Source organism: Sinocyclocheilus grahami, unplaced genomic scaffold (genome assembly GCF_001515645.1).
Source record: "Sinocyclocheilus grahami isolate Dianchi unplaced genomic scaffold, SAMN03320097.WGS_v1.1 scaffold54.1, whole genome shotgun sequence".
NCBI lineage: Eukaryota > Metazoa > Chordata > Actinopteri > Cypriniformes > Cyprinidae > Sinocyclocheilus > Sinocyclocheilus grahami.
Genome location: NW_015505233.1, coordinates 805,440 through 830,701, shown reverse-complemented (window position 1 = coordinate 830,701; position 25,262 = coordinate 805,440). Strand labels below are relative to the sequence as shown.

At 35.9% G+C, this 25,262-nt stretch overlaps 2 protein-coding genes across 2 annotated transcripts in view; both read right to left on the bottom strand.

The window, feature by feature from the left end:
- LOC107583621 (uncharacterized) overlaps positions 1–5,132 on the bottom strand; it is an 11,282-nt gene extending 6,150 nt beyond the window's left edge. The window contains exons 1-7 of the mRNA XM_016269907.1: positions 5,066–5,132; positions 4,890–4,951; positions 2,415–2,510; positions 2,242–2,325; positions 2,053–2,145; positions 1,066–1,259; positions 769–962 (exon numbers count right to left, since the gene is read on the bottom strand). Coding sequence (XP_016125393.1) covers positions 769–962; positions 1,066–1,259; positions 2,053–2,145; positions 2,242–2,325; positions 2,415–2,510; positions 4,890–4,951; positions 5,066–5,132 — 790 coding nt within the window. The remainder of the gene's footprint in view (positions 1–768; positions 963–1,065; positions 1,260–2,052; positions 2,146–2,241; positions 2,326–2,414; positions 2,511–4,889; positions 4,952–5,065) is intronic.
- A 3,493-nt stretch (positions 5,133–8,625) lies between these two features.
- Positions 8,626–25,262, bottom strand: part of LOC107583620 (nesprin-3-like) — a 43,851-nt gene continuing 27,214 nt past the window's right edge. The window contains exons 19-20 of the mRNA XM_016269906.1: positions 10,320–10,398; positions 8,626–8,828 (exon numbers count right to left, since the gene is read on the bottom strand). Coding sequence (XP_016125392.1) covers positions 8,626–8,828; positions 10,320–10,398 — 282 coding nt within the window. The remainder of the gene's footprint in view (positions 8,829–10,319; positions 10,399–25,262) is intronic.

The window sequence follows — 25,262 nt, the reverse complement described above, 5'->3', positions numbered from 1 at the left end:
CTGATGTTTCCTTCAGGCGGTAGATCTGCTGAATATTCAATGGTCCCATAGCTTCATGCTTTATTTCTCTTCTCTTTACTGCCTAAGCTTTAATCCTGTTCCTATATCAACTGTATGCGTGTGTGTGGGTGTGTGTATGTGTATGTTAGACTAGTTTAAGTGTTTATGTAGTTAATAAAGTCTTACTTGTATCACACTTGACGTTGTTCATTGTTTGCTCATAACTGGAGTCCCTAATCATGCAGATGTATGCTACATGCTCTGTGTAGTATTGTACACACACAAGAACAGTAAGAAAGTTATTTCCCTTAACCAGGAAATTAACGTTCTTAGAATTGACAGACAGTTGACCCTGAGAGGTCAAGTAAATACTTACAGCAGATCTAAATATTTATAATTAATTATAACTAGTTATGATTAATTATTCATATTTCCCCTTTGAGCTGAGTCGCTACAAAACCCAACTGCAGTTTGATTGATATTACTTGGAATGTGCAATAAAAAAAAACGTGATTTCTGAAAAGAAATAAAAATGGAGTTATCGGTTTATGCAAATTAACTTATCATATATAATTATAATTAACTATTAAATGTACACTTTATAATTTTTTAAGTGAAACATTTTTTTAGAAAAAAATTCCAGCATCATTTGTTTGCAGATTGTTGTTTGATACCTAATGTAATTACATTCATACATTTTTAAGTGTGACTTCAGTATACAAATACATTTTGGGGCCACTATATATCAACCAACATTTTGATATTTACCTTCAGGTTCTAGGAGTCTTGGGATCCCAAGACTGTAGTGTGCTGTTCTGAAGGCTTCCTCAATGTTCTCTCTGGGCGTTCGGAGCAGCGCTCTTCTCATATCTACCAAACTATTGTCAATCGACTTAATCACAGCAAGGAAAGCCAGACCACTTGTCCAGCTCTTTCCAAAGTCCTGCACAGCAACTCCATATCTGGAAGAACACCGTAATCAAGCAATGCTTTGAATAAACGGCCGGTCCTAAATCTGGCCAGTCTCAATTAAAAAAATTCCCGGAGGCCACTAAAATCACTTACTTTCTAGTACGTCTCTGGACCCATTGCAGGAGGGTCTTGATCACCCTTCCATGACCTCTTGGAGCAATGGTGGGTTTTCTGTCATCTGAGGGCGTGCTGGAGTGGGAAGTGTCTGAATCAGAGCTGGTGGGTATGGATGACAGGCTGGAGGAGGAAGGGAACTGACTCTTAATGTTCCCCGTGAGTTCTTTGATCTGTAATACAAACAGGTAATTACTGAACAAGTAGACGACAAGCATTTACTCAGCGTGGTGGCTATTCCTATCATGCTGCTAAGTAAACTCTTTGGTCCTATCTTAACGCTGACTCTGATCTCTTAAGTGATAAGAGAGTTGTTCGTTCTCTAGATAAGATTAGTGCACATTTGGACCCTAAACCAACATTATGCGATTGCCAAGAGATTCAGAATGTGCATGTTCAATCACTGGTCCAATTAGACCTCATTGTTTCCCACAGCCATTTAAAACCATATAGGAATGTTTTCTGAGTTGCAATTAATCCAATGTCTAACTAAATGCCACTAAATCCAATTAAATATACATTTCAATTTATTAAATGTATTTTTTTTTAATATTACAAATATATTATTATTTAAATGTGTATAACTGTAATATTTTTATTTAAAAAAAAATTTCAAGGATGCATAGAATTGATCAAAAGTGACAGTAAAGGTTCTTACATTGTCACAAAAAAATTATATTTCAAAGAAATACTAAAATCAAACGTCTATTCAAAGAACCCTGAAAATAAACTGTATCACATGTATTTCCAAGAGATTCAGAAGGTGCTGTATATGCAATTGTTGGTCAAATTAGACCTCATTGTTTCCAACAGCCACTTAAACCCACAAAGAAAAGACTCTTGAGTGGCAAATAATCCATTGTTTATCTATTCACCCCACTAAATCCAATTAAATATAGTCTAATCCAAACGCAATCAAGATTTAGAAATAAAGAAACACACAGGTAGAAAACATGATTACGCTACCTGGAAAAACAGTATGATGTTCCAGATAAGCCCAAGCACTATGGATGGATTGCCATCTGCAATATCTGCTGCATCAATGCTGACTAATTTCACCTATAACCAGAAACAGATTTATCACACTTTCAGGAAAAGCATTCAGGATGTTTTATTTGCTTTTTGTGAGGGTGTGTGACATCAAATTATACTTACGTTTCTTTCTTCCAGAAATGTCAATACCTTGGCGATGTTATTGAGCCTAAAAATACGATGCGAGGATGGCTTAAAGCCATGCAGCTGAAAGGTCAAATGTCAGCATTTTCTTAGTCATTCATAGGAACAGATGAAGTAATATGATTAAGAAAATCTACTGAAATGATTCTCACCAGTTTACATCCTGAGAGTTCTTCAAGTAGAGCCATCAGAATCTTTCCATCCTGGATATCACAAAACAGATCCCGCACCTCCATACGAGGGTTGCACTGCACACCAAAAAACACATGCAATTTGTGCAAAATCAAGAAAGATTATATTTCTGTCATAATCTATAAATATAAAAGGTGAGAAAAATGCAAATTATGCATTTTTAAAATGAATATTTAAAAAAAATCCAAATATCAAATAATAATATAAAAAATATTGTTGCCCTAATAGTCGGATATCAAATGCTTCTCATTGTTTCAGAGAGTTTGCAATCAAAAGTCAGAGATTTCAATTCACTAAAATATTCAAATATATTCCTAAACTAGGTCAAAACTGCTTTCTTTTTAAGAGACAGAAGTGAAAAGTTGATACTTAAAACAAAACTGAGAACTCTGAGCAGTTAAGTTTCATTCTGAGTGACTTCATTTACAGAATGTGATTTAAAACAAGCCAACACATGTATGTGTGTTGAGAACATTTCCCAGAAGAATAAAAAGGATATGATGGGACAACGGTGGAAACTGGACGGTTAAGGGTGAAATTTTCCACCAAAACAAACCAGACAAAGTGTAATTGTCCAATAGTGGGTCGAAGTTTTGAGAAGAAGTCAAACTCGGGGTCACAGAATAGAGTGACATTGTGTATGAAAACAAAGGATTCATCACTGAGTGTTTTCAGTCAGTATTATGAGACTCTGAAGAATGGCAGCACTACAATCTATAAGCTGTCTACAACACAAGAAGACCAGCGGCGGGCTGCCAGAGAAAACAAAAGAGCAGGCTTAAATGAGTGCAAATGTATGTGTTTATGTGTGTTTTGTGTCTGTCTCACCATTTTTGGTAACTAATGAAAGGAGGAGGAAAAATCTGAGAGTGAAAGTGGAAGAAGGGAGTCTCAGAGAGTAAAAATCATAGAACATTTTTTGACAATTTGAAAATATTTGAAAATAATATTTTTTTATATTGTAAGTACAAAATAAACGTAAGAAGCATTCTGAATTAATTTGAAAAAACAATAGGTAAGATATATATATACTGTATGTGTGTGTGTGTGCGTATATATATATATATATACTGTATATATATACACACACATACACATATTGTCACACCCCATTGGACTTTTGTTGTGTTTTCTTCCCCCATGTGCTCTGTGTGACCTAGTTTTTCCTCATGTTTGATTGTGTCATTTAGTTCAGGTGTGTGTCATTAATTATCTTCATTTGCCTCAGTATTTAAAGTGTAGTCTTTCCTGTTTTCCCTTGTCCGGTACTGATGTGATTGTGAATGTTTCCCTACGTGTGCTCCTGCCTGTCCGTCCTGGATTTACCCTTGTGTGGATTTATTAAAAGACAATTTGCATTGATCTTCATCTTCTTCGTGCGTTTATATCACCGTAGTGTGACAGAATACCGGACCAAGAAAAAAATAAATGAATGGAATGGGCGGCGAAATTCTCAATCGACCTGGTAACGTTCACCCTGGGATTTTCTAGTCTTGCCGTCACGTCCTTATTTGACAATGAGACGCTGAAATCCCTGTTCCGGATCGGGGTAAATTACCATCGCCCCATGGACCTCCCAGACACCACCAGACTGAACTGGAGGGAGGCCATGTTTAGGTGTCTGGAGAGCGTCCTACCCCGATCCGGAACATGACAGGACCCAGAGCCCTGCCCACCATCACCCCGCTGCGCGGAGCAAAAGCCCGAGCCCACCGCGACTGACGGAGCCATCACATAATGGAGCAACAGAGCTGAGGATCTCCCCGGAGCCAGAGCCAGTGACGTCAGACCAGGTGCAAGAGCCGGCTACAGAGCTCGCCACGGGGGAGATCGCTATGGACAGCGAGAGTGCAGAGGGAAGCTCCGCCCACTGCACCATGGCTGAGGCTGAGCCGAGCTCAGTGGACTATGATTGGGATGTATATGCAGACATGCCCCCTCTTCTCTCTGCCTGCCCTGAATTATCTGCCTGCCCTGAACTATAACACGTGTGTGTGTGCTACATATAAAATAACACACTAATTTTTTGTGACAATTAAGTAAAAATTTTTTTATTATACTTAGTATTAATTCTTACGTTTTAATTAACTTTGTCTTAATAAAACTGTATTTTGAAAAACTGTAGAACTGTAATTAAACTGTATAAAAACAGTACAATACATTTAAACCACTACTTCCCCAAAAAACATTTCCTCAGGCCTAATATTCTTCCTACAATTTAGGTTAATTTTTCTACCTCATGCATAATTAATACTAAGAAATTACAATTTCCTTCATTAATAATTCAGCAGAGAGACCGAGACATTCATTTCCTGTTTGTAGTAGGCTATGTGTTACCAGTACAAAGATGGCTTGATCTGTGCACAACAACGAAAATCTGAAATCTATAAACTACACCTACTTGGTTCAAAGGATCCAAATGAATTTTTACTGACCTTCTCTAGATGTAGATTCATCCATCTGGTGAATGTTCTCTTCTGCACCACCTCCCTCTCAACTGGAAGAGAAACAAAAACAACAGCATCACGTCAGTGGAGGTAAATGATGCACAGAGATGAAACGGCAAGAAGTTGTTTCATCTAAAACAGCAGCTCTATGTCATTAATCTCACGTGGCCTGAAGCAATCGCTCACTTGTGAGCACACCATGGCAACAAAGGCCAAACAGAGCACGGTCATTACAGTCAAAGTGGAATGACCAGTGCCCATAAACGGCAAACCTCCACTGAGCCGTTTTATTTAATGAGCAGCCAACGGCAACTTGTGCTTGTCTTTGCATTATTACACTAAGAATGTACTGACACTTGTAGAAACATAATTAAAATCTAAATGCTTTACACTGTGCTGCAAGTGTAGTGCTGACATGAAGAATAAACATTAACGCACTCTAGCCCAGCATGTATAGCAAGTATACAATAAATCAGTGAGGGCGTTATAATATACACGGTTTCACACAACAGTTATACTTAATATGCTCACAATATCATGAAAATTCCTTAAACTTTTTCATTTTGGTAAAAATCATAAACAGTTCATGCAAATCCCAGTTTGAAATGCCTATATTTTTGCCTTTCGCCCCAATAATTATTTGTTTGTAAACTGCTTTATTGCTATTTTGTCTGCTTATTTGTGAAACACAAACAGAAGAAATTTGTAAATTGTTCAGAAAATGTTGCTTACATAAATTGTCACACTCAATTCAAATATAACATTTACACTGAGTCTGACTTGTTCCAAAAAAAATTTGAAAATTGCATAAGCAAAAACAATTAGCACTGCATTGGAAAATAATAAATAAATGTATTCCCCAAACTACAATATATTTTACTTATCTATTTACCTTGTGCAAGTTAACATTTAGAAATATTCAAGCAATGTCAATTACACATAATACTTAAGAAACAATGTTAACAAATAAATCAATTATACATATTTTTGTCTTAATATCTTATATCTTAATTTGAAATATATCTTAATTTGTGGCTCTTGCACTGACAAATACTTAAGCTCTTTTACAAAACAATATTATAAGAAATGGATTCAGATTAGTTCTATAACTGATGACTTATCTATAATTGATCCTTCTCATGTTGCCACAGAGAATGATGGGAAATGTAGTTATTATACAAGCTTGTTGCCTCATAAACCAGCTAACTGTGCATCGTCTGTAGGGAGATCATACTGTACATCATCTTTTTCCCAGACATATCCTGGCCGGGATTTCAAAATTGCATAAAATGTCCAAGTTTTGGCTTTTGTTTCCCTATTGTTTTCATAGCTATAATGACTAAAAAGTAGTCAATTGTCCAACTGTGGCATGTGAGAAGGTGGGATCTACAGATAACAGTCAAAGCAATACAAATATATAATGTATGAGAACTGTAAAGAGCATGTCAATAGGAAAATGAATCTAAAACCTGGACATTTTAGGCAATTTAAAAATCCCGGCCAGGACATATCTGGGAAAAAGAGAATGTGTGGTCACCCTATTTTCTGTCATCATTCTTCATCAACAGTTCAAAAACCATGTACAAATAAAATCACATCTCACTTATAACCAGTAACAATTTGCTTCCACTGTGAAAATGTTAATATGGTACCAAGTGGTGACTATTACTTCATGTTTGGGAGGAAAGGTCACATGTTTCTTTGGACCTTGTGTACACTCTTCGAAATAAAAGACATCTGGCCTAGAGAGATGGTGGCAGTCGGGGAGACTCCCATGAGACTGTGCTTGATTATATGATCTGTCAGGCAGAGCGTCTACACCATCTACGTCTACCTCATGATGAATGGCTTCTTCTCAAGTTTTCTCTTCCTCTGCCGGCGGCTCATTTGGATTCTATAGGTGTACACACACAAGAAACGGGAAGATCCTGATGGGGATATCACTGGAGGCATGGCTTTCCCCATTCATTATTCACTGCCAAAACATAAATGCTCCATTTGCTGGAATCAATAACTGTGGTCCAAATGCCATGATGGAATAATGACCGAACAGTCTAACGGGAAGTCTAGGCATGTCGCCACATACACTGAACTCAACAGCACAATAGTGCACATTCAGAGAGTGTCCAAGTTGAAACACATTTAATAACCCCATAAATGCTTCACAGTTGAGCACTTTCTTAATAGAAGTGATTTTGGCAGATAATTCATTATTCAGAATACAAGCCAGTGTTTGGACAATGTGACCCCTGTTAAATGTCTCCTTGAATTGAACTAGTGCTAAATTACGTCAACTAAAACGCTGTTTTTTACACGTTTATCTACGTTTTCCATGTGACTTCATATCCTTCCATATTGGCAAAAAACATAGGTGCTACCAAATCCGTAATGCAAAATTTAATGAAAAAACACAGTGTTTTGCAATTTCCTGACTTCCAAGAACTGGCTCTTTCTGGTCGACCCTAATAAACAGTTACTGGTTACTAATGGCTGCTCTTGCATTACCAGCCCCAGTATGACATATTGGCGGCTGGTTAAGTTTCGATCACCTACAGTGCTTTAGCTGTTTTGTGAAGCACAAAAACAAATGAAGTCTGTTCATACTAAAATATGCTACATGTGTACATATGCATCATCCAAACATCTTTTAATGTATATTTGATTGAGCTTATGTACCAAATCATGAGTCACTAATTGCTAAATGGTAGATATTAAAATGCTGCACTATTTTATTTATTTTATACTCTAAAGCTAAAATCAATAGTTTAAAAGCTAAGTATGAAAAATAGATATGAATTCTGAAATTAGCTTAATATTAAATTGAGCAGTGTTATTAAATTATTAGTGTTTTTAAATTTAATGTATATTTGATTGAGCTTATGTACCAAATCATGAGTCACTAATTGCTAAATGGTAGATATTAAAATGCTGCACTATTTTATTTATTTTATACTCTAAAGCTAAAATCAATAGTTTAAAAGCTAAGTATGAAAAATAGATATTAATTCTGAAATTAGCTTAATATTAAATTGAGCAGTGTTATTAAATTATTAGTGTTTTTAATGATTAACTTAAGTGATGATGGTAAAGTTAATACAAATGTAAAAAACTTATAAATCCAAAATCATTGATATGGTACCAATATTCCTTAGAGTTCTCATCTAGAAGTTGAACACAAGAAGATGTACTGTGTGAACGGTTTCTATGATATGGGGGAAGTCGTGGCCTAATGGTTAGAGAGTCGGACTCGTAACCCAAAAGGTTGCGGGTTCGAGTCTCATACCAGCAGGGATTGTAGGTGGGGGGAGTGAATGTACAGTGCTCTCTCCCACCTTCAATACCACGACTGAGGTGCCCTTGAGCAAGGCACCGAACCCCCAACTACTCCCCGGGCGCCGCAGCAAAAATTGCTGCCCACTGCTCCGGGTGTGTGTTCACGATGTGTGTGTGTGCACTTTGGATGGGTTAAATGCAGAGCACTAATTCCAAGTATGGGTCACCATACTTGGCCACATGTCACTTCACTTTCACTTTCACTTCACTTTCACTTTCATATTAGAAGGTAATACATGTTTGTGTACTTCATAAAAGAGATATGAAACTAGATAATAACTTTGATGTTCAGTGAAGCAATATAAATTTTACAGAACTACAAAAGCAATCCCTTTGTAGAAATCATAAAGAACATTAACACACCAGCCTTAATTTCTTTTTTCCTGCCAAATTAACTATAAAGCATTTCAGGCCAGGGGCCCCAGCCAAGAACACAGCCCTCTCCATCTTTCTGCACAGACCATGTCGGTTTAATGAGGGGGCTGTCTTCCAGCTCCAAAGAGCCAGCACTCATAAACACAAAAGGCCACTGCCTGGCTGCACGGGACAGCTTTGAGCTCTCAAGTATGACAGACGGGCCTGAACTCTGGCTGTCTGAAGGTTCAACATGAGCAAAGCTGGAACCTTTTATGAAAATGTCTTCGTTAGGACAGTTAGATTGTTCTGCTGTGATCAGCAGTTCTGTTTGTGACTCTGTTCAAATACCAAATTTATGAACACCGCTGATTAATCTGAAGACTTTTTCTTTGATTGCCTGAATATTCCATCAGAGACTACAATGGGCCAGTCTTTATTTTTCAGCAATTATCATTACTGTAGCAGCAAGTTTTAGTGTTAAAAAATATTTAAATAAGAGATATTTGCATTAAGGTAATGACAATTAATATGTTCTTAATTGTCATAAAATAATGTCACAATTCAAATTATTTATCCTTTGTGCAAAAATAATTCTATATTTCTTTCTTTATATTGTGTGAAAAATTACGACTGAAATGCATGAAGTTACCGGGAAAAAAATTATGCAAATTAGCTTTTTATATATATATATAGAAATGCATTTTTCAATCACTAATGGATTGGAGGTTCTCTACATCTAATAAATAATGAAACCATTAATGAATAAACTGACTAATCAATATCGGAACAGTCGTTTTCATTATCATATTTTATAAACTATTTAATCATTTAGTTGTTGCAACCCTAATTAATGTTATTGAATATGTCAAGGGCTGAATGAATTTATAACAACATGGCTTAAGAAATATGCTTTGAGTTTTTTCATGTGCTAAGTATTAGCTGATTTGCAATAATTTTGCTTAACAAAGCAAACTCTGCTCTATTTTCAGTTCCCAGTGAACGGCTCCTACATGTTCCCACATATCACTTAATATTACATGACACCGACACATTTTTATTTTGCCAAAAGTCTACACTGTGAGATCCACAGATGTTCACGTCATAGGATAAGTAGCTTTGTGTAACAATGACTATACACGCTCTTCAAAATAACAGGTCACAATCAATCAATCAATCAAGAAATAACAAAGCTAAAAACGAAAATCCTTCCAATAAGTGAATGTGTCCATGAAAACAATGCTTTGTCCAAACAGAATGACATAATATTTTTGGTGAAATGCAAATGCTGTGGGAGAACCATCTCTCTGATATTTAATCATCTCTCAAAATCCTCAGATTTGTCAAATATCTTAAGAATCAAATGCAATTCAGATAAAGTAACTAACAAAATCACTTAAGTCTCAGTTACCAGATTCATTATCGTTCAGTCAGAGTCTGTTTTCAACTGATAAATACACAGAGACTCAGAAGCATGTGACTCTTATTTGCTTAACATGCAAAGAATGGGTTTGCCAAGTGAGATATCATCTGGAAACCAACCATTCTTGCCATCAGGAGACATTGTGAATTTTAAACAGGAACATTTCCCATATATGGTACGAGAGGGGCATAAAATAGAAACCACCAGTCAATTATGTAGTCTTTTCATGAAAAGGGTTTCCAAAAGCACAACATAAGAGTTTGATTTTTGCTGCAAGCAAGGAGGTCTATATAATCTGTTACCCTTACCATTCATCTCAATGGAAGTTGATGGGCTGGTGCAGGATCCCCAGAAGTATACAACAACAGAAATCTGTTCTATAAAAAGCTGTTGAAGAGTCAGAAGTTACAAACTCTGTATGTTGGGTAACAATGAAACACAGCTACTTAGATGGATAGCATTTGCTAGGGCTGTCGCGGTGAAGGAATTTCCCTTGCGGTAATTTTGAGTGGCTCAATAGCGCGGTATGTGGTATTATCGCCATACGTATATATATATATATATAAAATCTGTGTGTGTATGTGTTACGATATAATGAGCCGAGGTCATATTCAGAAACCAATGAAACTGAAACCAAATAGCGTTGAAAGAGGAAGTGAAGTAAACAGAAGAGAATGACAAAATAACGATCCACATAACAGAACATAAACCTGACAATAAGATTGTTAGGCTATATGTATAACAGTTCGTTCTGATCCTCGAATCCGACTGGATAAGAGACTTTCTATTGATATTTCCACCTGCGCGCGTTCTAGACGGGCTGTCAGCCAGTGCAGTTACATTGTTGCGCCACAAAGTGGTGGAAAGGGACTGTCTTTAAACCATTCATTCAACTACATGTTCAAAAACGCTGATTCATTCAAAGAGAGACAAAATGAAAAACGCTGTTGAAATCATTTGAACTTTGAGCGCCATTAGAAGGCTCAGCTGACCAAGCATGCGTCGATGCGAAGACAGAGATTTAGCTTTCCTTGGACACGACTACCTATTTTCACAAATATATATGACTCGCAAGTAATCACACATGCTCAGTTGATCTCTCTCTCATTCGTTGTCTGTTTAGGCTTGTTAAGTGCAAATCTACAGAGCCTCAGTACAAATCAGCATGGTACACATTATGTTATCATTACTAACTTATTTAGCCTAATATTCAGTACACATGCACGAAGTGTAAAACGAGAAGGGCATAACCATATGAAAAAAGAAAACACGCAAAAATGGCAGTTGCTGCGGTTTGCTCGTCAATAGTGCGGTATTGCGATTATCAATAGTGCGGTATTGCTTGAATTTGCTTACTTGGGTAGGCTGCCAATTTAATGGTAAGCCTATAGGCATATACAAAAAAGTGCAATAAGAATTTTCTTCTTCTTTTTTTTTTGCCAAAATATAAAATATAAATTCACTGGCTAAATCGCTATTGTCCCCATATTGGCATCTACGTAATATTTAATTTCACACCAAATGTGATAGCATTATGATTAGCTGGCCTTGAGTGCCAATTGGGTGGGCATTATATCATTATACTACACATAAGATATCTTTTGAAATGTATTTAGGGCTTTCCATATACAGGTTAAATGGTCAAAAACTCTACTGTGTTCGTTTAAAAGATGGCACACAGGATAATGTCACTGAGTCATGCTTCAGTTTTTCTCAAACTCTGAAAGCAGCCATTGTGAGCATGTCAATGTTTTCCTTGGTCTAAATAAATACATTTAGAGACGCTTGGTTCTTCTGTCTCAATCCTCTGTGGGCTACAAGTACTACAAAGCGAGCTGCTGCTTGTGTACTTTACATGCCACACTACATCCCATGTGTTCTGGTCACATTTCATGCCAATAAGACATATTTTGCATAAAGAAAACAAAGACTATTTTCAAAACTGTTACATTTTTTGCATTGTAACATTCTTCTAGTGCTAATTAAACAGATTTTTCTCCCAAATTCTCATTAAAATGCTCATAAAACAAGTGTTTTTTGTTAGAAAACATTATTCTCGTTAGATTATCTTCACTGTAACAGCAATTTTTTAATGTTAAAAAATAAAAACAGTAAACAAAATAAATAAAAATGTATTTAATGTAAGTTGCTTTGGATCACAACGCCTGCCAAATGCATAAATGTAAATAGAAGTTTTATTCTTTTTTATTTTTTGCATTACTGTAATGACTAACTAATATGTTTCAAGCATCAAACAAATCGTATGTCTGTCTCTAGACTGGGAATGAGATAACTAGTCAGGCTGTGTAATGTCAAGAGAAAACAGCTTAGCTCCGATCCCAGATGTGCAGAATGTATAAACAGACGAAGAGAATGAAATATTTAACATTGGTGTGTGAATGAAGAAGTGTACAAAACATATTAAAAAATCAGTTTGACAGCATATATGTTTATAACACAAAATGTTAGCGTTTAGCTCTGAGTATCAGGAGAATAGGTGTTATTGTTGGACAATGGCTGTTATCTGTCAGCCGAAAGAGTTTAATTAATCCTTTCACAAAAGCCAAACTCTACTTGACACCAAGAGACTCTTATGCAAGAGCAATTAAAGCCTGTTTCTCTCCCTAAGCAAGCTGCAGTGAATAATGTAAAACTAACCATGGAAAAAAAAAACTTTGACTCTTGACGATTTGTGTATCACGAGGATAAAACCAATGCAGATGCCCTGAGCTTTTTATGCAACTCATTGATTATCCAACGATATTCTGTTTAAGAGACAAAGCATGGATGTGTTATCATGATGAACAATGCTATTCATTTAAGTCCAAGACATTACACCATATATTTGCTTTTGAATAAGACTTCTATCATCGTTCTATCATGACGACTGGCCAATCAGGAAAACTAGGCTCTTTTAGACAATGAGTCTACTTATAAAACTGACAGAGCCAGCACAGGTTTTACAACACGGATACCATTTTATCACTACTGGGCTGTCAGAAACACCTGCAAATAATAATAATATAGCTTTCTTGATGTTCTCATTACCTAGAACAGAAAAAATATGTTCCTAAACCAGAAAAAATATATAGTTCTGCAACTACCCAGAATAATCACAAAATTAAAAAGTCCTCCTGTTCAAGGTGAGTTATGGAATATTGTACAAATATAGTACAAAGGTGAGTTATGGAATATTGACAGCCTGAAGGATTTATAAGACAATTTCATTATACACTTCCAATCTATTTATTTTTTGACACCAAGTATAATAATACATGTAATAAACATTAATAAAATATATTGCTTTCTCATCCAAATCTCACCTACACAAAGCTATACAGTTGCTAAAATGTTATTCACTGTAACTCTATAGGATTCTTTTGTTTTAACATCTAAAAATCATCAAAGTATAATAATTTAAGCTGCATAATTTGAAGTATGATTCATAGATTTCCTTGGCAAGCATCACTAATAAAATACACACAGTTTGCCAGGCCACTGTCTCCATGACACAATCAATTTGACAGCCTAAACTGATGCTGCATAGCTGACTATAACATCCCATAAGCAAAGCATGATTAAAGCAATACCACAATTATCCATTTTCAGATTCGCCAGTAACTGGCTTGGAAACTATAGAGTTAACAAGGCTTACACAATTTCTCAGCTGCAGAGGTTTCTAGCACTCAGCTGCATCCTCCTTACATGCAGCCTATGTCAGGAGATTCGCTCATGCGTGCTGGAGAAAGCGCCGGCTAAATATAGATAATGGTACACCTACAGTATGGCTCTCCTTCAGCGATGACACGGCTCTAGATGTCTAGTGCCAAACAGAATCCTTAAAATCTAAATAAGGAGGATTGTGGGAAATGGCAGTGATATTCCGAGGTCCTTTAGACACTGTAATAACTCTATGACTCTTCAAGTAATACCAAGAAAATATTGAGCTATGTTTGAAGCAAAACAATAGGGAAAGCACTTTCAAAAAGTACATTACATTTTAGTGAATGATGCATTGCATTACATGTTCCCATTAGAAAATACATATGAATGCTGGGTTTTGAGGGTTAGTTCATCCAAAAATGAAAAAGCTGTCATCATTTACTCACCGTAAAGTCATTCCAAAGCTGTATGACTTTCTTCTGCGGGACACAAAAAGGTTAATAATGAGTTAATGATGACTGAATTTTAATTTTGGAGCGAACTATCCCTTGGACTAGATTGCATCATATTTCACGCATAAACAGGGAACAGAAGGGAGGACTTTAAAGTGAGTTATCAGAATTGCTGCAGCTGCCTGAGGAAAATTTCAGATAAAAATGGGAGAGTAACGGAAAAGACAGGGAGATACTGTCCTGATTTCCAGATGTTTCGGCGAACTCATAGCAAAGACTTCTACCCTACGGTCAACTCTTCTTGAAAAGCCTTCTAATGTAGAACAGGGCTTTCCAAAAAAAGTGCCTGCAAGTGTGCATGTGAAACAGGGAGGGAGGGGGCACTTCAGCAATTTCTCATTCAACACTTCATTTGAAAATCTGTCCTGCTTGACAACTCTAAAACAATTTCGCCCAGTATAGTCGCACTGATCACTACTTTATTGCACTTTTTCTACCCTAGCGCACACTGGCTCTGTTTCAGCACTTCAGAACGCTTCAGCAGATGTGGGAATATTCTAGGTACTATATACTGCCATCATCAGCAGTGCACTGCTTCGTGGCAAGTGGTTTTGTTTTATCACCGTTTTAGAAGATTCATAGACCTTTACTTTATGCCAAAAAGCTCTTTTCCGAACACTGAATACAAACAGATGCTTTTCTAGAAGCATACTCTTTGTTTTTTCTTGCTTTATTCGGTCTACGCTAAAAAATGATGGTGTATAAAGAACTTTCACTCAGAAATTGTTACTAAATTTCATAAAAAAGGAAAAGCACAATAAAAAAGCAAGTAACATTAAATTAAATGCAAAATCTTGTAATAGAAAAACTGAAATAGTATTTTCTTCATATTTCATTTTTACAGTGTAAATAAGACAAAGCATACAAGAGTCTAAAATGTTCAAGCATTATTTAGGAGGAATAAGGTGATATGGAATTTCTTGGCCAATAATGATAACAGATAATCAACAGTTTGTTATGGCCAATATGACAACACAAATTTTACTTTTTACATTTTAAGATGGAGCAACTGCTAATTGGTAACTGGTTTATTTATTAGAATTTTTTAAAACATTAATAATGTTAAATTAAAGACATTATAATGCATATATGTTATTTAACCAACTCTCAAAACCTGATTTGTTTAACTGCTGACAAATTAGAAGTTTTGAGTTTCATAATTTGCTAAATATGATGACTATAATTATAATAGGAAACTGTAAAAATATATAATATTTAGATGTCTGATTTAGTTTTAGTTTAGTTTAAGCAATGATCGGCTGTACCTCTATCTGTATTATTAATAATAATGTAATTTCTCAAGTTACCACCAAATAATGTATTGGCCCGTTATTTTGTGCAAATGACAACATGAGGTAAGAACCATGTGTGAAAGTGTGTGCTCTGCACACATGCACATTTAATACAGATATGGATTTTGCCTCCTTTCCAAAACAAACCTGTGGCAGTCATGCGCTGAGATGAGTCTGCATCCCAATTGTCTGGAAAGCACTCAAAGGCCCGACTATGGGAACACTGCACTGAAATTCCAGTGGTCCAATGCAGAGGGCATTGCTCTTTCAATGAAATCAAGATGTTATGTAATCTGCTTCCAGCATCTGTTTTCTGCAGTTTTTTGTTTATATTCTAAAGTAATTTCTGCCACTAAGCCCTATACAAGTCACATTACATTCTAAATCCTTATTGCAATGAACAGCACTAGGCCACAGGAGCAGAGGGCTTACATTCAATCTGAAAGTTCATCAGAGAGCTACTTTACAGGCCATAATGTTCATTTTCTTCTGGCATGACATATTTTTAGTCATGCAACCTGCAATACTAAACGCATAAAACAGCCCTAAAATGCCACCGGCCAACACTGAGCAGTGATTAACGGTTTCCTGCTCATTAAATCAATTCTTTCCAGGATAATGATTTATTCTTGTTTATGCGTCAAACAAGTGGGCTGGATGCTGCTTTGCAGGTGAGTACATGCAGACTATACTCAGAAAACTGTTGCATCCCTTCTCTAGAAGGTTGTCTATGAAAATGAAAAGGCTGATTCATTCAGCCGTTTTTTCAGTGACTCATTAGTACTGCATTATGTTTATAATACAACAGATTTTTTTTATTTTTTAATGCTTGTTCTAACTCAAATGTATACGTTATAACCATTAGCCTCAAGTTACTAATCATACAAAGTTTTGAATAGAAGTGCACTTATGTCAAGCTGCTGTAACATTTATTCCTTAAAACTAACTAGCATCTATGTTATTTGTACTTATTGTATAAACTTATTTTTTAATAATAAATTATCCAGTAGCCTCACACTAGTATCTAATGCTTGTGCTCAAGTACTAACTAGCTGATGGGTTGCCTGATCAAAAGTTGACTAGTTCAAGTTCATTTTATTTGTAGACCACATATACAACAGCCACCAGGCTGACCAAAGTGCTTTCCAGAAGAGCAAAAAAATATGACTAATATGATATCTGTCTTAATTCAAAGTCAAATAGGTTTCGACATATTAAAATATTAACAAGTCATCTCAAAAATTCAAAACTCAGTGAAAGTGAGAGGCTAAAAAATGTCAACTCTGTTGTATGTAATGGCCTCTGTTGCTAGTGTTACTGGAAATCACCAACTGTCGCTGAAAATCAACGTAAATGTAAATCGCTGTGTATGTAAACAGCCCAAAACTAAACTTATACAAGAAAAAAAAACTAGTTCATCTACATCTCACTGTTTCACCATCATCAGCTCCATTTGGTGTATCTAAATACTTAAGTTACTAACGAGAATGAAAAATATTACAGTCAATACAGGTCAAAGTATTAGTATTTAGAAAATAGGTATGAGCAAAAAAAAAAACATAGTAGTAGTACGTTTTTAATGAATGCATGTTAAAATGGCTTGCCATAATGAAACACTAAAGCGCAACACTGTTATATCTCGCCGGTACATTGTTAAATGTACTGTAAGTGTATCGGTTTTTCATAGCGAAAGGTGAATGGTTCCAAAAGAGGACACGACTAGAAATCAGTGGTTAAGTTGTATTTACAACACTGTTCCAGAACAGTTCAACCCAAATATAATATATGTGTCCAGCGCATTTTATGGAGGACTGTTTACTGATCCTGGTAGAGTTGACTACAATGCCGGATGTTCTGACTCACAGACTGTAAGTACGTTTTTTATATTTAAAGAATTTGCCACTGATGATTCAAACGCGAGTTTTGAGCAGTGTAGAGTAGCACTTGTTGTTTGTCATACCTCCGATCACAAAGGCAGACATGGTTTAATGTTACGCAACAATACTACAGTGAGAATAAAAGTTACGCCTTCTTTCTTTGCGTGAACATTTGGGCGGCGTTATGCAAATCTTCCCACATAGTGAAGTAGATATGTGGGGGCGTGTTAGAACGAGCTGTTTTAGGTAGGCGTGGTTGATTCTTAACTTTTATAAAGAATATCTCTTTGGATTTGAGACTTTAGTTTTTGTAATTTTACAGATCTTTATGCACCAAGAGCTTGTAACACTTCAAAGAGAAAGGAAAAATTGAAATCGCATTATGACCCCTTTAAGAGGCTTCAGGTAGGCCTAGTGTAGCCTTCTTCTCTAGAAAATTCTAGAAAGTGGCACTAAATGAAATGTAGCCTACACTTAAGGCTATTGATAAATATTCACTTTAATCAAAGTTCCTACATCAAACCATATTAAATCCAGTTTGCAAATATAATAACAATCTGTTTTTTTGCTTATTTCTTTTAAATAGCCTAGCCTATCACATTTCTCATTAGCCTACTATGAGATCCTTAGCCGTTATGAGAATCGCTAACTCATAATTAACCTTTAATATCTTATTATTGTGAATCACATAATCAAATATCTATATAAAATCACACGCGATGTTTTTAAGGCTCAAAAGAACCGGTGAATCTGTTTTGAGATTCGATTCATTTGAACGGACCGTCATAGTAAATCGGTTCATTAAAATGAATCAGACTTTCCAACACTGGTGTCTCTCGCTGTTAACACTAGCGAAAGACGTCGTGGACGAATTGTGTCTGTATGCGGCGTTGTGCGGCATATGGGTCGTGTAAATGTGAAGGACACCACAGTCGTTCATACGTGGCTTCGCTGCACATGTTTTACACAATGACCGAGCTAAATCTGCTTCATGTGATGTGCAAATCACCTACCCACCCCCATCCCGCGAGCACATATCTGAATGATCGTTTAAAGTGAGCTGTAATGGGCAACCATCTATTATCGTGACCGCTCCTGCAGAGCTTTTCTAATGAAACCAACAAACACTGCACAAGCCAATCTGATAAGAAACAAGAAAGTCGTGGTGAAGGTTGTCGATTAAACCATTGTAAACTGGTGCAGAGAGTAGCTTAAACTACTGTGGGTCCTATTTTGATCCGCCTGTTTTTGCTCTTGATGGAATTGAATCATTCAGAAACATGCGTGAACAAGACTGATATATCCTCACTAAATCAGCTTCTAAATCAGCAAACATGTTATTTTTAAAAGTCTCACAAGCCTTCAAACTTTTATCAGTAGCCCTTGACACCTTTAATGGAAAGCATATATTGGTTTTGCTCGTCACTGTGTAGGTTACAAAATTGTTGCTTGCAAAACTTCACTTCTATAATAATGATTGATTATACATAAACGTAATAACCTGATACTTCATAATGCTTCTTTAGTTCAATAATAGGATATTAGCCTATTTTTCAATGAGAAGACCTAAGACAGTTGAGCAACTAGAAGCCTGTATTAGACAAGAATGGGACAACATTCCTATTCCTAAACTTGATCAACTTGTCTCCTCAGTCCTCAGACGTTTGCAGACTGTTATAAAAAGAAGAGGGGATGCCACACAGTGGTAAACATGGCCTTGTCCCAACTTTTTTGAGATGTGTTGATGCCATGAAATTTAAAATCAACTTATTTTTCCCTTAAAATTATACATTTTCTCAGTTTAAATATTTGATATGTCATCTATGTTGTATTCTGAATAAAATATTGAAATTTGAAACTTCCACATCATTGCATTCTGTTTTTATTCACAATTTGTACAGTGTCCCAACTTTTTTGGAATCTGGTTTGTAAAAGCAAGTGCCTAATAAACATTCTTCATGTGTTCTTAACTGTATAAGAGATCATAGGTAATCTTGTACCTAAGAGAGCACCTAACGGCTTCCTTTAGAAAATGTATTGTAGTACTGTCAGTTGACTACAACATCCTGATATTTGGTCCCAAAGCAAGCCATTATAGTATATTAACAGGGATTTCCTGAGGAGCAATGGAGTGCTGCTAACAACCATGTGCATGAGAGAGACAGAGAACAAGACTTGTAACAGTGCTGTTGTTTTGTTTTGCATTGCAGTGATTATGATGAGACATGTCTGTGAAGGTCAGTTATGCAGAATATTCATAAAGATCGATGGGCAGCTGCGTTCACCCACCCTCTGTTCCAGGCAGAGGCGGCTGTTGTGTAACAGGGAAGAAGATGAGAAGTAAAAACCGCCCACAGACAGAAGCTGGAACAAAATATTTCATCCATAGATCTTTGTCCTTAGCATCTCTTTACACTCTTATAAAGCAATGTTCAATAATGGGCATTTGTTAGACTGTACAACACTATCTGAGACTGTCCATGCTTTTTGGAAATTACTGATCTGTTTGAGCTATTTACATCGATTTGCCTACAATGCATGTCTATAGTCGAATAGTAGCAGTTTTGAAAGACATGCAGTGAAGCATATTATATTGAAAAAGCAAATAATATTGTTTGAATTCCTTAGGACCTTGGGATAATATCACTTGTTTGCATTTCAAATACATTTCCTTATCTGCTAATACTCCTACCCTGTAATAATCACACAAGAATGCTGTGCAATTCACCACAAGCCATGTTGAGACTCAGGTTCAGTTACAGCAGCCTGAGGGCTTCATGGTAGGTATGATGCTGTTGTGGCAGACAGTCAATCTAACGGAAAACCATGAGATATTGAAATAGGGGCTATGAACTGAAGAGAAGCATTAACTTTAATGCACCATTGGAACTTACTTATGATGCTTATCAGGTCATAAAACCAACAACTTCTGAGTTCATAAAACAATCCTTTGAATTACAATAACACTGTGGGTGGATTTTTCATTATATTGTTTTATTTCACTGGTATATTTATGTAAAGTAAGTATACATGACCGGAATAAACTCTATGCAAACTTGAATTTGTTAAGTGGAAGAGTGCAAATCATAACCCAATGCATGTATGCACTGAACACGTTGCTGCAGGGGGCGCTCCAGCAGAAATGTGTGTATATTTTTTCTTTAGTTTTTTTTGTTGTTTTTATATTTTAAGTTAACTACTGTCATGATAAAGTAGCAATTTAAAGAGAATATTGTCATACAATATCTTAACAACTTACCTGATTAAAAAACAAAAACTACTCTATGTAACTCTCACCCCATTGAGTTTTTTTTTTAACCACCAGACTGACGCAAGCAAACATATGGAAGCCTTTTTCTGCCAGTGAATAAAAAAATTTAAAAGCTAATTGCGACTTTTTCCTCACAATTGCGGGTTTACATCTCGCAATTCTGATTTTTTTTCTTAGAACAGTGAGATATAAACTCACAATTGCAAGTAATAAAGTGTAAACTCACGATTCTGACATTTTTTCAGAATTGCACGATATAAATTTGCCGTTGCGAGTTAAAAAGTCAGAATTGTGTGATGTAAACTCTTAATTGTGCGAAAAAACGGAGAATTGCGAGATATAAACTCGCAAATCTGAGAAATAAAGTCGCAATTCTGGGAAATAAAGTCAGAATTGTAAGATGTAAATGCGCAATTGCAAGAAAAATAAAGTCGCAATTTGTTTTATATTTTAGTCAGTGGCGAAAATGGTCTTCCATACTAACGCCCAAATATGGTAGACCAGGCCAGACACTCATTGGTGTACTTCCATAAAATGTTTCAACCAATCCGATTTCATGAGAAAAAGGAACTATTTTATCAGGTGTCGATTTTTGTATGAATTTGTAAGATGTGATTTGTATGAAAACGTACGATTTTTAGGAAATTTAAACATGAAGTTATATATAAAACTTATGATAAAAAATAAAAATAAAAACTAAGCATGAAGGTCCACCCCTAGGCTACCCGTCAGTGTGGCATTCAAAATTGTACAAAAACATACATGCGAATCATCCACCAATTCGCCAAAACATAAAATAGGTATGAACTGCCATGTGAGTGTATTGTTTCAGCCTTTGGATTTCCACTCTCAATACTGCAATAATTTGCGTTGTTGATCATTATTGGAAACAATCATTTTAAAACCTCAAGTGAGCTTTGGATTTTGATTCACATTGACACCAACTGAATCTATATTTAATTTAGGCAGAAATTCTGCCTGTAGACTTGACACTCACCTTATTTTGATGTGGGCCACAGCTGTTTTGTGTATCTTGTGCATTGACCCGAGGCTCTGATGTGATGCCACTAGTTGCTGCAGTAGCACTGATTAGATATATTTTTTCTGCTTTACAGAACAAGTGCCCTGCTAATGCTGCCAACACACTGGTGCCGACCATCTGTCCTCTGAGAAACACTGAGGAGGCTACAGTGATGTCACAGTTGAACAGCAGTGGACATATGCACACTAATGAAGCACAATACTTGATCCATTCATCATGGAATTCTGACGGTAGTACATCATCTTTGTGCAGAAGATCCAGTGATATCTCATTACCCTATCTTGCATTTGATCCCAAGGTCAGTAGGAACATTTAACCAGGTTTTGTGGTTCACCATAAAAGGGCACGGCCTCCAACCTTACCTTAGTGGTCTTCAAAACACTGACCACTACAAAGGCGTCATTAAGCTCTGGGTTTAGCATGCATTAATTAAAAGGGTCATTCCATATAGCAGGCCATTCGCATTCACCGCAGATGAACCCAGCTTGTGCTGCTCTGAAGAACGCAGATCTCGTGACATAATTCCTGGCATATTCAACTACAGTAGCTGCAATAAAAAACGTATGATAGGAGATGTTATCACATGCTCTTCCCTTGGTAAATAATGTTTAAATAATGCACACTTGGGCATAGCTAACTACTACAGTGAACATACTATTCAATTTCGCAACTGTTGTAATAACATACACAAAATTGGTATTTTGGTATTAGTTGATATTAACCTACAAGTAATGAAAGAAAATCATTTAGACTCGTCTCTCATTTTCGTCTTCACTTACAGTAAAGCACTTACACGGGAAGGCATTCTGGAGAGTTTAAAACAGATACATTAAGGTTATATTTTATTACAGCTCTTATATTAAATCGTCATCACAAAATATGTGTAGTAAATCATTTGTGTTTGTTTATGGCACCAATTTATTGTTTTGACTACTGTTCTGGGTGGATAATCGTCTGGTAATGCACTACAGGTGTAATTCTTTTGGGTAGTGGTTGCTCTGTGTAAACAATACTTTGTAGATAGTTACATCATAGTTACACTCTTTCTGAAATCCTCCTGCATATAATGCAAAGTTACCATGTTTACTGGCTTTAAATGACTAACAGGAGCTGAAAGATTGAATATACGTACATGTACATAATGTTAACAAGTCTAATGCTCAATTTGTACAGCGTCCCAACTTTTTTGGAATTGGGTTTGTACATTTAAATAGTCTTTAAAATATTTAATAATAAATACCTGTATATTATACAATTTTGGTAAGATTTTTTTTTAAAAAATGGTTACTTTTATTCAGCAAAAATACATAAAATTTATCAAAAAGTGACAAAAGATTTCTATTTCTTTTGAACTTTTTATTTATCAAAGAATCCTGAAAAATGTTATCATATTAGATCATATTAGAATGACTTCTGAAGGATAATGTGACTAAAGACTGGAGTAATGGCTGCTGAAAATTCAGCTTTGCATCACAGGAATTAATTTCTTTTTAAAATATATTAAATTAGAAACTTTTATTTCAAATTGTAATAATACTTCACAACGTTAATGTTTTTACTGTATTTTTGATCATATAAATGCAGCCTTTCAAAAACATTCAAAAATGGTACAGACACCAAATTAGACAGACAGACAGACAGAGACAGATATATGGATATTTCAGTTGGCAGGGCTTCAAATTAAGCTTTTTTTTTTTAAAGAGCTGTCAATTTGTATTTTCAAGACATTCTCAGTGGAAAGCACCTCTGACATGGGAACCTTAGCTGCCATGGCAACATGCCACAAAATTAAATATTTACTGCAGTGCTTCAGGACAACAAGTGTAATAAAATAGATTTCACAATGACATTAAGCCATTTGTTATGCTTGCTGATTAATTAATAATAAAAGGGCTACAAAAAATCATCCAGTTTGCTCAAGTGATATAGCGTCTTGATTTTTATAGTCACAAACTTTCCTTAATATGTCACACAAGGTTAAAAATGTCCAGACTTTGGCACATTATTAAACCAACAAGAAAACTGCAGTCTTAAGCAATGTGAGTCATGTCCAGCACATTAACAACAGCAGTTTATCATGTGACCAGGAGCTCTTGGTGTGCTTTTCATATCCTACTTAAGCCAACAAATGTGTAACTTGTACTCAAGTCAAAAGTTAAGTGGCTAAATGAGATTACGCCACATGCTAGAGCACATCCGGCTACTGTGACTACAGCTTCATCTCAGAAATGTCTTCTGCCAAGATAATTCTATTACCAGAAAGTGTGGATTTCCGTTTACATCACACAAGGTTGATGTGGTTCATCTTTCTTTATTCAATGAACATGGTCAATATGTGTGGGGGTCCAGAGTAAGAATTACTGATTAAACAGACTGAACAAAGTTATAACTCATTGGTGGGTCAGTCTTATTTGTGTAAAGCAGTGTACAACTTTGTACAAGTTATATACTTATCATAGTATTTATTAATATTTTGCTATATATTTAGTTTTCATTTTTAGTTAGTTTTTGTCATTTTGAAATATTTCTATATAGCTTTCATGTACTTTTATTTTAGTTATAGTAATTTTAGAACTTATTTAAATTTAAAGTTTATAATCTATTCATTTTTTATTTCATTTAAACACTATTTAATTGAACAATTTTTATTTATTTATTTTTAAATAATATTAGTTATAGTTTATTATGGTTTGCTAGAACTAAAATCATTAAAAGCATTTTCATTACTTTAATTAGCTTCGTACCTTCAAAGTCACCTCTTGTTTTGCAGATAAAGGGTACATTTTTTAGTTTTTATTGGTTTTTGGTTAATGTGTCAGTGTGTGTGAGTTTAAAGCAGGGGTGTCAAACTCAAATCCTGGAGGGCCGGAGCCCTGCAGTTTTGTTCCAACCCTGCTCCAACACACATACCATGTATTATTTTACCATGTCAAATAAGCCTGAAGGACTTAATTAGTTGGATCAGGTGTGTTTAATTAGGGTTGAATCTAAACTCTGCAGGCTCCGGCCCTCCAGGAATTGAGTTTGACACCCCTGGTTTGAAGGGTGAAGAGCTGCAGAAACACAGTTACCCTCCAATGAAATGAATCTGGGTAAATGATCACTGTATTATTCAAAGCCCTTTACTTTCACCTGAATGGCTAATGTACATCATGCCTCCATCTGGATCCCTCCTCCAGAATTTCTAGGCATCAGCAAACAAACATGATTTGGATAGTACTGAAATGACACACGGCATTTCCACACAAGAGAAATATCTGCCCATTGCTGAGCAGGAAGGAAACGGCAGTGTGAAATCTGCTGCTGCGCATGTGGATGAGCGTGTAGGACAGATCCAACTCTTTCCCACTCGCATTTGAATAAATTAGGCCATGCAAGTACGCTTTACCATTAAAGCCATATACCATCATATCTGTATGCCAAATAGGCGAGAGTTCACATACACACCTCGAAGACAAACAACCACCTGACTACACAGTGACTGTCAATAAACGCACACCGCTATGACCAATATTTAACTAAAACATATCTGTGCAGTCTGATAGTGACTCAAATAGCTGTTCTTACAGCACTGTGCAGGATCCTTCAATTACA